At 49.0% G+C, this 15015-nt stretch overlaps 1 protein-coding gene across 1 annotated transcript in view; it reads right to left on the bottom strand.

Moving 5' to 3' along the window:
- Positions 1-8385, bottom strand: part of RUNX1 (RUNX family transcription factor 1) — a 157236-nt gene extending 148851 nt beyond the window's left edge. The window contains 2 exon segments of the mRNA XM_039553617.1: positions 7960-8073; positions 8261-8385. Coding sequence (XP_039409551.1) covers positions 7960-8014 — 55 coding nt within the window. The 5' untranslated portion in view covers positions 8015-8073; positions 8261-8385.
- Between the last annotated feature and the right edge of the window lie 6630 nt (positions 8386-15015).

Below are 15015 nucleotides of genomic sequence, written 5' to 3'. Positions count from 1 at the left end.
CCACCCTCACAGAGAAGATTTTCTCCCTGAAATTTAATCTAAACCTCTCTCTTTCAGTTTAAAACCTTGTTAATGAAGTCTTAACTTGAGTGTATCTTCCAGATATGAATTCTGTTCCACCTGACTCATAGAAACCCCAGAGCTCATTTACATGGAGGTCCTGAAAACCAGAAGTGTTTTACAGAAGTCTGATATTATCTGGTAACTGAATTCTAAAATACAAAGCCCTTCCCATGAAGTGGGTGCAGCCCTGCTCTCAGATCCGCGGCCTCTCTGGGTGATGTGCATTGGAGTCTCCCCTGGTCTTTCACAAAATCCCAGAATCATCAAGAAGGACCTCCAGGATCACCCAGTGCCACCCCAGCAGCACCAGCAGCACCCCAAAGCCTGTCCCCAAGGGCCACATCCAGACTCCTCCTGAGCACTCCCAGAGACAGTGACTCCAGCACTCCCTGGGCAGCTCATCCCAAGGCCTCACCACTCTGGCAGGGAAAAATTGTTTCCAATCTCCAACCTGAGCCTCCCCTGGTGCCATTTGAGGCCATTTCCTCTCCTCCTTTCCCTTGGCACACGGCAGCAGAGCCCGACCCCCCCTCACTGCCCCTCCTGGCAGGGACTTGTGGGGAGCAGTGAGGTCCCCCCTGAGCCTCCTCTGCTCCTGCACGAGCCCCTTTCCCAGCTCCCTCAGCTGCTCCTCCCAGGATGTGTTTTCCAGCCCTTTTTCCCATGTCTGGCCACTCTCCAGTCCCTCAATGTCCTTTTGAAAGTGAGGGGAGGCTCATCCAGCCACCCCTGATGTCAGGATGAGCTGTGGTGGTGACGGAGAGCAGGAGATGAACCCCGGGGCTTTCACAACTGATTTTATACAGCCAGGGCACATTTAAGGTAGCACTGCTCTCCAAACATTCCTCCAGCCACACTCCCCTTTTCTTTGGGGAAAGAAAACATGTCCCAGAACCAATTTTTAGGATAAAATCCTGGATCCCCCCAGACAGGGACAAAGTGGCCATCAACTGGTTAGTCTGGAGCAGAGGAGGCTCAGGGGGGACCTCACTGCTCCCCACAACTCCCTGCCAGGAGGGGGCAGGGACAGGAGGAGAGGAAATGGCCTCAAATGGCACCAGGGGAGGCTCAGGGTGGAGATTGGAAACAATTTTTCCCTGCCAGAGTGGTGAGGCCTTGGGATGAGCTGCCCAGGGAGTGCTGGAGTCACTGTCTCTGGGAGTGCTCAGGAGGAGTCTGGATGTGGCCCTTGGGGACAGGCTTTGGGGTGCTGCTGGTGCTGCTGGGTGATCCTGAAGGGCTCTTCCAACTCTGGTAATTCCACGATTCTGTGACTCTGTGAAACGCAGGCTCTGCTGAATGCCATAAAACCACGTAGAAAAGGAACTTAGGAGAGCTGCAGGCAGTGCTGGGGCTTTGAAGGTCTGAGACATTTGTCAGAAGGGACACACACGCTCAGCCCCACGCTGTGCTTCACCCTGAACCTGCCAGGGATTTCCCAAACACTCCTTTCTCTTTTAAACACCACAAAAGGCCACTGGAAGGGCTGGGTCAGAGCTTCTGAGCTGCTGATTTGATGAGGGTGGCAGGGCTTGCCCTAAGTACAGCAGCTTGAAATGTTTATAGCAAATCACATAAAACCTGACAGGTTTCAGGTTTCCTTCCAGTGCATTCACAGAAAGATTTGTAAGACATAAACCTTTCAGCCTGCAGACAAAACCCAACCTAAATGCAGCTTCTGGGCTTTCAAAATCACGGCTTCAGTAGGAAAGCAGGTGACAGAAAATATCCTGCAAGACAAAATATTCATGAGGCAAAAGAAAAAACCCCAAGCCTGTCTTGGATTGCTTTGGGGTTCACTGGAACCAGAAACTCAAAACAAAAACTTCAGGTTGGAAAGTAAAATGCCCAGATTGATCAAAGCCAGAGAAAATGTTCTCACAGATCTTCACAGAGTGAAAATGCCCAGTTTGACAGTTTCACTTGCAGGCAGAAGTGGGGAATCCTCCAGACAACATCAAGGATGAATTGGAAACTCTCCCAGGTGGCAGCTCCTCTCCGTCTCTCCCTGCTTCACACTCAGTCCTTCTATGCCCTTTTCTTCTTCTATTCCAATGGTTTGAATAAATTTGATGTTTTGGACTAAAACATTTCATTTTACTGGACTAAACCATTTAGTTTTGTTATTAAATTTAAGCTGGCTGTAAAGCCAGACTTTGGCTGGGATCTCAGTGAAAAAAAAAGTCATTTATTTTGGAAATTGCATTGGGAACCTGCACAGTTCCTACTCTTTCCACTGGCAGGAGCGACATGCCTTGATTTCAGTATCCCTGAGGACATTCTGGTGTGTGCACAGGCTTCACCCACAAACTGCAGCCCTTTGTGGGCTCTCTGATGCTTCAACCACCACCGCTCTTGTCACCTCCACTGGTGCCACCCCACAGAGCTCATTGGCGCCCTTCAGAGAGGAGATATCACTCCACAGCTTGGGAAGCTGACTCAAGTTTATACAAACATTACCCAGCCTCTCCAGAGCAGAGGCAGTGAGGGAGGGCAATGTTTTCTTGTCCTCTCAGCCCAGTGAGTCACCCAGCCCGTGGCCTGGCTCTCTCCATGGCCAATCCCAGATGTCCTGGAGGAAGCCACAAATCATCTGGCAGATGACAGAGCTGCTTACAGGGGGATCTTTCTTCCCCAGCTTCAACAGGGTTTGTGCTCTGAAACAGGGCAGGGAGAGGCAAAGGGAGAACTTAACCCTTCCAAAGCTTTTTTTTTTCCCCCCTAAACCTGGCTGGTATTGATTAAGAAATTGTTGATGATCTTAAAGGGCTTTTCCAATCTAAACAGTTCTATGATGCTCTGTTAGGTATGGACAGATCCAGGTGTTTCTAGGATTCTGCTAAAGCCTTGGATCCAGTGGTGTTTTATGCCAATGAACCTCCCCTGGTGCAACTTAATGCCCACTCTGCCTTTCAGCCTTGTTCTCCATTCCCATTCCTGCCTGGCCCTCTGGGAATCCCTTTGGATGTGCAGCAGAAGCCTCTGGAACCCAGCAGGTACCATTTGCACGTGGCAGGATGTCCCAGTCAGATATTTCTCCTGGTTTTGGGATAACCTACAGAGAAATCTCTTGTTTCTTTAAGATTGTTTCTCCTCGGCTTTCCAAAGCCAGTGTAGCTGTTCCTAAATCCAACAGCAGTAATTTCCTTGCCACTCCTGGTTTAGGTACAGACTCTCCCCTCTCAAATAACAGCATGATTGAGGCACTCATTCTTTATTCCAAAGTCAAATTGCATAAATTACTTTCGTAACTTGCCACCACCACTGGCCTTCACATGCATTTCGAGATAAGCAGCCTGTTCTTTTGGGGTCATGCCTCAGCAGTCGAACTAAATCATTATTATCTTCTGGTCATGAAAAAAAAAATGCAATTTTTCTGTTTTCTATTTTTACTGCATCCCCTGGCAGTGCGGGGGAGATACTTTCATTTTCCACCAGAGAGCCGCCTCAGAGCTGGAGTTTGTCCCTCATGGTGAAACACCCAACAATCTCTAATTAATGGCCGAGTGATAAAGGGCAAGGGCAAAACACTCTGAGGGATGTGCAGGCCAGACAGAACCTAAATCCTTTTTAGGCTCAGCCCAGCACATCCCTGGGCTGTGTGGCTGCTCAAATGCTCAGTGAAATATTTTGGCGCAGGATAAAATCTCTTGATCTCACCAGAGCAGCGTGTTCAGCTCTGTCAGACTTTTTACTTCCTGCGTTCAGGCCTCGCAACGTTTCTCAAGGCTTTTAAGTGAAAAAAGAGCTCAGGCTGTGTAAATCAGACATTGTGCAAGGTTTTTCTACTTGTAAGCCAAGGTTTTTATGAGCTTTAGTTCAATTTCCTACTCACAAGCTGCAGTCAGTGGTTTATAATGCTGACACAAATTAACTCTTTGGTATGGGGCAGGCAGCCTGAGAAGGCCTGAAAAATTCTCTGCACAGTGACAAGGGAATTTATGGTACTGGAAAAAGAGAATCCCAAACTGGTTTGGGTTGGGAGGGACCTTAAAGCTCATCCCATTCCACCCCTGCCATGGGCAGGGGCACCTCCCACTGTCCCAGGCTGCTCCAAGCCCCAATGTCCAGCCTGGCCTTGGACACTGCCAGGGATGAGGAATCCACAGTTCTGGAGGTGATGGGAGGGAGCCCCTGATCACTTCAGCCTCCATTCCCACCCAGCACCAGGGACTTGGGGACTTTTCCAATGCGAATCCCACCACATGGGAAGTCAAAGCCACTCATTTTCAAAGAGACACAGAGTGCTCAGGGGCAGGGGTCCCTGAATACACACAGGGAGGCCCTTCAGAGCAGGAAGAGCTTCTCCATTAAATCATCAAGAGCCCTTCAGGATCACCCAGTGCCACCCCAGCAGCACCAGCAGCACCCCAAAGCCTGTCCCCAAGGGCCACATCCAGACTCCTCCTGAGCACTCCCAGAGACAGTGACTCCAGCACTCCCTGGGCAGCTCATCCCAAGGCCTCACCACTCTGGCAGGGAAAAATTGTTTCCAATCTCCACCCTGAGCCTCCCTGGTGCCATTTGAGGCCATTTCCTCTCCTCCTGTCCCTTGGCACACGGCAGCAGAGCCCGACCCCCCCTCACTGCCCCTCCTGGCAGGGACTTGTGGGGAGCAGTGAGGTCCCCCCTGAGCCTCCTCTGCTCCAGCCTGAGCCCCTTTCCCAGCTCCCTCAGCTGCTCCTCCCAGGATGTGTTTTCCAGACCCTTCCCAGCTTCATTGCCCTTCCTTGGACTCACCACACTTTTTTTTGCACTTACAAGGGAAGAATCTCACAATTCCTGGGTGCTCCTTGTCACTGTAGGACTCAGAAGAAATTCCCCAGTCTATTTTTCCATGCTACAAAAGTGCTGTGCTGGAGTTCATTCCCATTTGATAAGAAACCATCAAAATGTCACACCATGGCCATGATTAATTAATAAAAGTATATCACAAATGCAAAACCAGGAGTAACCTTCTTTGCATATTGGAAGAATTAGACCTTGCAGCAAAAACGAGGCAAAAGTGCCCACATGGAAAATACTACTCTTGGTGCTATTTTGAGCTCCATAAAAAGATTAGTTCTGTTTTCTTTCATAGGCAAAATTATTAGGAAATCTTTCAGGACAAGGTAAGAACCTCAAGAAATTATAAAATTAGAAATTATAAAAATTAGCAGGGTGTGTGATGTAATTTTTTAGCCCTCCTTTAAAATCTGCAGGCGCACTCTTTAACACAAGACCCCCAGCAGGCCTCATTTTGATGCCCCATCCCAAAAGGTCTCTTTAGAACGTGCTCAGAATTCAGGAGGTTTCAGCCTGATCCTCATTCCTTTAGCTGGTGGCAGAAGCGAGGAGCTGGTGTGGTGTGATAGAAAAAGGGCCATATCCTTTGTGGTGAACCACACCCCATTAATATGTCAGGGGTTTGTGCCTGTCACTGCTCTCGGGGGCTGGAACAATGCTGCTGCTTCCCCACTCCCCTCTTTTTCTCCCAATTTTCACGTAGTAGCAGGCTCAAAAAGAGTTATGGATTTCCTTCTCACAGAGCTGCATGGCCTGATAAAGGGAAATCCACGGAGAAAACGACTCAGTTTTCCTTTTCCCTCACGATTTCGGTTGAGGGAGAAAGTGCAATAAATTTTGGCGGGAAAAACAGAAATGAGGCGCTTTGGGGACATTTCTTTGCAATCCCTGTTGAGAAACAGGGTGAGAACAACCCACCCTAGGGAGGATTATTTTTCTTGCTCCCAAGCCCAAACGTTCCTTTTGCTGCGCCCAGGATTTTGAAACTGCCCGGAGTTCGAGTGGAGAAAGGAACAAAAAGGGAACTGCTGGAAAACCGTTCCATGTTCACACCCGATGTTCTTTTGCAGTGATGAAACATTTGTTTTACAACTCAACTGAAGTGTTTTACCCGAGGTTTTCTGCAGGTAAAACCTCTTTACCCACGGTTCTGCAGGATCTTGTGCCAGGCACGTGCCAGGATCTGCGCCTGGGCTGCCAGAACTGAATAGAAAATGTTATATAAATATAAAAACAAGGAATGATTCGGGTTGCAAGGGACCTTAAAGGTTGTCCAGTGCCACCCCCTGCCACGGGCAGGGACACCTCCCACTATCCCAGGCTGCTCCAAGCCCCGTCCAGCCTGGCCTGGAACATTCCAGGTGTTCCTAAGGTATCCAGATGACTTCCAGCCTAGCAATGCTTGTAGCCCAGACCCCAAAGAAAATGAAATACTGCTGCTGGAGCAACATTAATGCCAATAATGTGTAGTAAGGACAACAGTAACCCCCATTCTGGGGTGTTGAGCTAAATCTCTTGCTGGATTAAGCAGCTTTAATGAAACTCCTCCTTTTCTGGACAAATCAGCTCTCGGTTTTCAACCAGCTGCTCTCAAATTTTTTGGGTTCCTGCCAAGCACACAACCCCTGCTCCCCATCCCGCCCCGTGGCCTGGCTGTGCTCTGGCACTGCACAAGCACAGCCCCACAAGGTTCACTCTGCTCTTTATCAGACGCACAAAGGTTCCTCAAGAACCCTTCCAGAGCTACAGATTAAACACCGAGCAGTTGCTGAGCTAAAAAATAAATAAATAAATAGAATAATAATAATAATAATAAAAAGGCTGATGAATGGCAGGAAGATCCTGCTTGTTATTTTAGCAGTATTGCTTCCTTTCCCTGCTCGGGGTGCTGAGCTATGGCAGCACTTGGGCACCTCTTGCTCACCCTTCAGCATCTCCCCCGCCCAGGCAAGAAGGTGCTGGTGACTCACAGGCTGCAGTGCCAGGAAAAAGACGGAGAAAAACTTTGGATATGAGGAGAAGGGGGAAAAAAAAGGAGTTGAACAGCAGAGCCAGGAAGGATTAGAGCAGGCTGCCCTCTGCCTGTGTCCCTCTCGGGGAGCTGTGACCCTCGGGGTGGCAGGAGCTGCTGCCGGTGGTGACACAGCAGCTGGGAGCAGCATTCCGCATTCCCGCTTATTAATGGGAATAAACTCCTGACTCACACCCAGCGCGGCCGGGGAGTCTGGGACTAGAACCAGCTCTGAAGTGCTGCTCTCTGGCCAAGCCCGGGCTGTGACAGGCTCCGTGTCCTTGTCACCCACGTGGGCACAGCCCTGCTGCGGGACAGGCTTGCGTGGCGAGGGGAAAAGTTCAGCTCCAGGAGGGATTTAGGGAGGTAATTCCCAGGAAGCAGAGAAGTTGCCCGTGCCGCTGCCTGGCTGGGCTGCATGAATAAGCCATGACTAAAGCATCAGCTCCACAGGGGGTGATGAGAACATTACAAGAACGTTACAACCTCTTGGTCACTGGTGACAAAACGCAGATTGCTGGGTGAAGCCCTTCCATTCCTCCCGGAGCACTTCCAGGGCTGCAGCTGCTCCTGCAGCCATCAGAGCATCCACAGAGCCTCCGAGTCCATCCCACCGCTCCTTTCCCCGAGCCACGTGAGTTGCGGCAAACTTTAAGCAGGTTCCTAAGCTTTTTTTCTGAGGCTTAAGCCCAGCCTAAATCATGCTCTGCTGCTCCCTCCCTGCACGGCGTGTCGGGTGCTGTTGGCTGTCATTTGTCATGGCAGCAGCTCAAAAAGTCCCCGGAAAAGAGCCAGAAAGGGACTTGTGCTGCCACTCTTGTACCTGCAGTAATTCCCAGGAGTTATCCGAGCCCACTAGGATTTGGGAAGAGCAAATTCACGAGCATGCCATGGTTGTTTGAACAGCTTAAACGAGTCCTTGCTGTAATCTCTTTAACTGATAAGCAACGAGATGATATTTCTGCAAGCTCAGATATCAACTCAAAGAAAACTGAAGTGGAAAAAAACCCCATGTACTACACCAGATCCTCCCCAAACATGCATTTTCTGAACCACGGGAAAACCAAAAAATACATTTAGAAATTCTGAATGGCACTTACCTCTCAAGAAGTGCTGGTAAGAAGGAAGTGACTCAAAAATGCTGTTTGAAGCCATTGTTTCCTCTTTAAAACTCACTCTCTCTTCACTGGCAGGGAATTTAGGGTTCCTTCCACCTTGGGGAGTGCAAAATGAAGACTGGTCATTGCCACCACCCTCCTCCCAGCCATCCCGCTCGGCTCCATCCCGGCGCCTCGGGAGCGGATCCTGAGGTACTTTCGCTCAAAGAACTCCAAAATTGTTTCTTAAAAAGAAGGAGGGAAAAAAAAAAAGAGCGGCTTGGTTGTGGTTGATGATGCTTACCAGCCTCCGAAACCCTGTGGTTTGCAGGCACAACGATTCGCCCTCCCTGCTGACCAATATCCCGGACCCGCTCTTGGGTGACTGCCTCCGTACCCAACTTGTGGTTCTGTGGTTGTTTATGAGGCCCAAAGAAGTGTTTCACACAACCCAAATTACAAATTTAACTGTTCCCCTTTCCAGGACCTGCCTCCATTGGTCCTTTGGCATCACATGACTGGGGTGATGTCGACTTTCTGCCTTTTTTTTTTTTAAAGGTTTTTTTTTTAACTTTCTGAAGTCATGCCCTCCCCACTCCACCTGCCCTCCCCGGGGCTCCAGGCAGGGATGGAGTTGCTGAGGGAGGGAAAAAGTGGTGATTCACCAGCCCTGGTGCTCCAAAAGATCTTTGCTGAGTTAGTTCGACTCCTCTTGTTTGGTTGTTTGTGGTTTTTTTGGAGCCCCTGCTTATTTTGATAGCGAGTTCATTGCTGCTTATTCCATAGCAGTTCAAGCCTGGGTTTGAGGCTGCTGCAAAGGCAGCAGGATGTGGAGCTCATCCTGGAAAACATTGGGAATCAGCCGGAGGGAAGAAGACCCCTGCCTGCGGAAAGAGCTCTGTAACGGGATTTCTCTTTTCAAGAAAATGGAAAAGCAAAAAGGGGAGATTTAAAAGTTCCCACATTTATTTAAAAAAAAAAAAAAAAAGAATGGAAAAAAAGGGGACATTAAAAATTCCCAACTTTATTTGGAATCTCTGTGATGGCAACCTCCAAGGAGTGCTGGACTATCACAGGAAACCTTGGTGGTTACTTCCATGGGGTCCAATCCAACAATCCTTCCTGAGCACAATTCCTATTCTTCCGTTGTCTTCTCCCTCCCCAAAAGAAGAAAAGAAGTGACAAATAAAAAGCCTAAACCAATAATCAATTGGAAGTTTTGTCTCTGGCTGTGACAGTGAAGAAGTGAGGAGAAAATTCAGTTACTGCTCCATGGAGTGGGAATTCCTGGACAAAAGGAGGTTGGATTCATCCACTTGGATTTCTCTGCTTATTGCAACTCTGGAAGCGGAGTCCTGGCACTGCCTGAATTTCTTGTGGAAACCCTGCCAGGGCATCCTGGCTTCCTCCTGGAGTTAGTGGGAGCTCTGGGGGTGTGTGCAGTAGATTTTCCTTTAAATAAAAGGCAATTTGCTGAATCAGAGGCTTAAAGAATCCTGGTTTGGATTGGAAGAGACCTAAAACCACCTTGTTCTACCCCTGCCATGGCAGGGACACCTCCCACTGTCCCAGGCTGCTCCAAGCCCCAATGTCCAGCCTGGCCTTGGGCACTGCCAGGGATCCAGGGGCAGCCCCAGCTGCTCTGGGCACCCTGTGTCAGGGCCTGCCCACCCTCCCAGGGAACAATTTCATCCTAAAATCCAACCTAAACCTTCCCTCCTCCAGTTTAACACCATTCCCTGTGTCCTGTCCCTCCATCCTTTATCCCACGTCCCTCTCCAGCTCTCCTGGAGCCCCTTTAGGCACTGGAAGGGGCTCTGAGGTCTCCCCAGAGCCTTCTCTTCTCCAGCCTGAACAACCCCAAAAAGCTTCTCGTGATGCAAAAGGATTCGGCAGTTCCAGCAACACACATTACCTAGGAAATCGGGATATTTTCCCAAATGAACTTCCTGAAAAAACAACCCAGAGCAATTCTGAGCAGCAAGAACAGGCAACTTAGGCCACTTCACCCCCATGCTCTGAGCTTGGCTCAATCCTGAATCAAGGGGTGTTTTTACTTCCCAGTTCTTCCAGATCCTGCCGCCAACTTTTTGCCTGGATCGGGATAAACCTCTTCCCACTCCGGAGCTGGATTCCTTCCACTCCTATCCAAACAACCCAACGAGCGTTCACCTGCCAGCGGGGCCGGCTCCCGGGAAGCGCATCCCGGCTCCCGGCTCAGCTCCGGGCGGGATCCGGGCGGGATCCGGGCGGGATCCGGGCGGGATCCGGGCGGGATCCGGGCGGGCGCTGCGAGACCGGCACCGGCAGAGGGAGCTCAGGCCGGCGGCACCGAATTTTGGCTTCACTTTCGAAGGGTCCCCGCCCCAAAAAGGCGATGATGAAAGTTGGATTCAAGGAGCAGAATTCCAGGAGCTCGTGGCACATTCACCTGCGGGAAGACAAACCCCCAGATTTCAAGTTTGTCACCACGGGAAAAGATTTTTAAATCGGGATACGGAGGAGATGAGTAAAGTGCTGAGTTAACGGTGAGGGAGTATCTGCTCTGTCCCAACAGGCAGGACAAGGGATTGTGGAATCCTGGAATATCCTGAGTAAGGCACCCACAGGGATCACCCAGTCCCACCCCTGGCCCTGCCCAGACCCCCCAGCAATCCCAGCCTGGGCATCCCTGGCAGAGCTGTCCAAACGCTCCTGGAGCTCTGGCAGCCTCGGGGCCGTGCCCATTCCCTGGGGAGCCTGGGCAGTGCCCAGCAGCCTCTGGGGGAAGAACCTTTCCCTGCTCTCCAACCTAACCCTGCCCTGGCCCAGCTCCAGCCGCTCCCTGGCTGCTGTCCCTGGCCCAGGGAGCAGAGATTGGAGCTGGCCGTCAGGATGAAGGATGAATGATGAAGATTTTAAATGCCATCAGGTTGGAGATGAGGCCAACAGGAATGTGTTTGAGGGTATCCAAGGAACCTGGCTGCTGCAGGGATGTGCTCTGTGGCAGGATATCAGACTCCTTCATTTCTTACTGTCTCTCCTGTCATCTGGGAAAGAAACTCTTCCTGAAGGATCTCTAATCCCTGGATGCTCAGAAGACAAAAACCATCAGAGCCTGAAATCTCTTTTTGGAGCCCTGAGCAACGTGATCCATCCCTGCCCACGGCAGGGGGTTGGAATGAGAGGATCTTTAAGGTCCCCTCCAACCCAAACCATTCCGGGATTCTACAATTCCCTGATTCTCTGGTTGGTGCTGCATTCATTTCTCTCTTCCTGGCACTCAGCAGGCTGGGGTAGGAATGCTGCCAGGGCTGGGATGGACACCCAGGGCTGCCAGGGCTGGGGCACAGCTGAGGGACAAGGAACAGTTGGGCTGCTTTTGTCACCTCCTGGCTGCAGATGATGCAAGGGAGAAGCTCGAGTGTCTCCTGTCACTCCAGACCCCGATTTGCCAACAGGCAGCTGGAAATAGCACGTGGAATGGGATTTATTAAGGTCTGACCACCTTGAGTTCCCAAGGAATGCTTTATTAAGGTCTAACCACCCCGAATTTCCAAGGAAAGCACTGAGCCATGTGGGTCTCTGCTACGCTCAAGCAAGAGGATGAGCTGCTCTTCTCCCAGGCGTCTTCTACATCCACCAGCAAAACCATGAATCCCAAAAAAGTGGGGAAGGGTTGCTGGAAATGCTCCATCCACCACAGAGCTGTGTTATGCTGGGTGCACCTCAGCTGTTCCTGCAGCCTCCCAATAAATCTGTGTCAAAATGTGCCCTCAGCATGGCTGGCATAGCTCGGAGGAGAGGGATAAACAGAATTGTTCTCAATTCTGGCCTCGGGGAGGGCATCCAAGTGTTGCTGTGCCACTGTTAATGCCAATCTAAGTTTTTTTTTAAAGCTGTCCTGTAATTAATGTAAAAACAGGGCCTTAAAAAATTAATGTTAGTGGGATTTAGGCAGCGTTTGCTTTTTAATGAGTGAGATTTGTCCCTCTGTGCTGGGCACTGAGAGGCCCCTCGAGGGCTGTGCCCAGTTCTGGCTCCTGCAGGAGAGCCCTGGAGGGGCTGGAGCGTGTCCAGGGCAGGGAAGGGAGCTGGGAAGGGGCTGGAGCCCCAGGAGCGGCTGAGGGAGCTGGGAAAGGGGCTCAGGCTGGAGCAAAGGAGGCTCAGGGGGGACCTTGTGGCTCTGCACAAGTCCCTGACAGGAGGGGGCAGCCGGGGGGGTCGGGCTCTGCTGGCAGGGAACAGGGACAGGAGGAGAGGGAACGGCCTCAGGCTGGGCCAGGGCAGGCTCAGGGTGGACAGCAGCAGGAATTTCCCCATGGAAAGGGAGCTCAGGCCTTGGGAAGAGCTGCCCAGGGAGGTTTGGAGTGCCCATCCCTGGAGGTGTCCCAGGAAGGGCTGGAGGTGGCACTCAGGGCTCTGGGCTGGGCACAAGGTGGGCATCGGGCACAGCTGGAACCCCACGGTCTTGAAGCTCCAACCTCAGGGATTTTGGGATTCTGGGATTCTCACCAACTTCAAAAGCCACACAGTACAGGTTCTCCCTGTCCCAGCTTTCTGTGCTGAGGGTTTTGGCACAGAGAGAGAAACCTGAGAGAAGCCAGAGCTGAGTGCGTGTCCTGCTCCAGACAGAATTTCTATTTTCCATCCGCACTCTCCTTTGCTTCCCACTTTTCTGGAAGCCAAAGGGAAAGCTTCAGCCTTTCATCACCTGCATGAGTCTCCCTCCATCCTGCAGTGTCAGAGCACGGTGGCTTCTCAGAACCTCGTGAATGAGGTGGAGGGGTTATGAAAATAATAATTAAAATAAATGAGGAGGAGAAAATTCACCCGGAGATGGCATTCCAGAGGAACTGGATCTGCCTGGGAATTGAGGCTGTCACTCAACACAGCACAGAAGAGCAGGAAATATTTTAAAACAACACCCCAGTGTTTCACTCTGGCAGTTTGAAAATCAAATGTTTTGACTTTTCATTTCAAAAACTGACCCAGATTAAATAACTCAGCTAAAAAAAAAGCCTGACCTAAATGAACTTTTTCCTTCTGGTCTTCCTGGTTTGCCTCCATCCCAAAAATTCTGCATCAGTGGCTGCTGGGGAATGTTCCGATAAATCATTCCCACCACTTTTGGTCCTTTTTCTCCCTGGATACAAGAACTCTTTTATTTATTTCCATTTTATTTCTTTATTCATTTCAATTTCATTTCTTTATTTATTCCCATTTTATTTCTTTATTTTGATTGTATTTCTTTATTTCCATATTATTTCCTTATTTATTTCCATTAATTTATTTCCTTTATTTCTTTATTTCCTTTATTTCTTTATTTCCATTTTACTTATTTCTTTATATCCACTATTTAATTTATTTCCATTATTTATTTCTTTATTTATTTCCTTTATTTATGTATTTGTTTCTATTTTGTTTATTTCCTTTATTTCTTTATTTCCATTTCATTTCTTATTTCCATTTCATTTCTTATTTCCATTTCATTTATTTCTTTATTTCCATTGTATTTTTTAACTTCCTTTTTTAAAATATATTTATTTCCATTTTATTTCTTTATTTCCATTATTTTTTTATTTCTTTCCTTTATTTATTTATTAATTAATTTATTTAATTCTATTTTATTTCTTTATTTCCACTTGTTTTATTTCAGTAACAGAATTTGCAGTCATCCAACAGAATCCAATCAGTTGGATTTTTTTGCAGGAGGATTGAAAAGAATCAAATGTTTATGGCCAGCAGAGGAAAAGGCAGAAAAATGGGGGGGGGGGAAAGGAATAACAAGAAACATTTGGGCAAAGGAAAGATCTCTGAATATTTTAAATTTTCTGAATAGTTTAAATTTAAACTCAGTGGGTGCCAGGGATGGGTTATTCCCTGGAATCAGACATAATCAGATGTGCTTCCCACTGGGAAAAACAAACAACTTCCCACCTTAGTGACCTTTTTCTCCCTTTTTTTCTCTCCTAACGTGTGGCAGATTCCAGAGTCCCACTCCAATTTTTCCACTGGCAAGCGCCACCTCTTTTCACTGCCTCAGTGTCTGCGCTGGGATCTGTGGGATTGCTCAAAAATGGGATACAACTGAGAAGGATTTTCCCTCTTTTTATTTTCCCTGGATTTAGGCACCTGATATGATTCTCCTGATATTATAATGAGCTCTTGCCCCACTGTTTATTTTGTAGGATGTGTTTAGGGATATTTTCCCAAAGGAATTCATTGTTTTCCTATTAATGTAAAACCCGAGAATTTAAATGTATTTTTCATTAGAACCTGACTTTAGAAAGAGGGGGAATCCAGGTAATTTAGTTATAAAAATTGGAATCATGGAGTCCTGGAATGGTTTGGCTTGGAAAGGATTTTAAGGATCATCCCATCCCACCCCTGCCATGGCAGGGACACCTCCCACTGTGCCAGGCTGCTCCAAGCCCCAATGTCCAGCCTGGCCTTGGGCACTGCCAGGGATCCAGGGGCAGCCCCAGCTGCTCTGGGCACCCTGTGCCAGGGCCTGCCCACCCTCCCAGGGAACAATTCCTGCCCAAAATCCCATCTAATCCTACTCTTTGGCAGTGGGAAGCCAAGGGTCCGAGAAGGGATAAGGTGCTGGATAATCAGGAGCACATCAGCTCTTCCCGACTCTTTCCTCCCGTGCCACTTTAGGGCAGTTAATGAAACCCCACTGATTAATTAAGTCTGGAAAACCTCACTGGAGTATTGGATACCTTCCTCTTACCCAGGCAGGGGGAGAAGAAGAAGTCTCTGGATTGGTGGGATTGTTCAGCGCTTCCCTCTGAGAAACCTGGGATAGTGGAAGGTTCCCTGTGCCTGGCAGGAGCTGGAACTGGATGAGCTTTAAGGTCTCTTCCAACCCAAACCATTCCAGGATTCCATGAAAATCTACCTTGGTGTCCAGCCAGCGGAGAGAAGAACAACTACAGAGGTTCCCCCAAAATGTGGGCGACAGAGTAGGAAAGAATTGTTGGAAAAAGCTGGAAAATGCTGGAATTGTATCTATTAATTTGCTTTTATTTCTTTGTACAAAGCAGGTAATTCCCTTATTCCCTTTCAAGCCAG

This window comes from Corvus cornix, chromosome 1, assembly GCF_000738735.6.
Source record: "Corvus cornix cornix isolate S_Up_H32 chromosome 1, ASM73873v5, whole genome shotgun sequence".
NCBI lineage: Eukaryota > Metazoa > Chordata > Aves > Passeriformes > Corvidae > Corvus > Corvus cornix.
The sequence above is the reverse complement of the archived record's forward strand: the minus strand, read 5'-3'. Positions and strand labels throughout refer to the sequence as shown.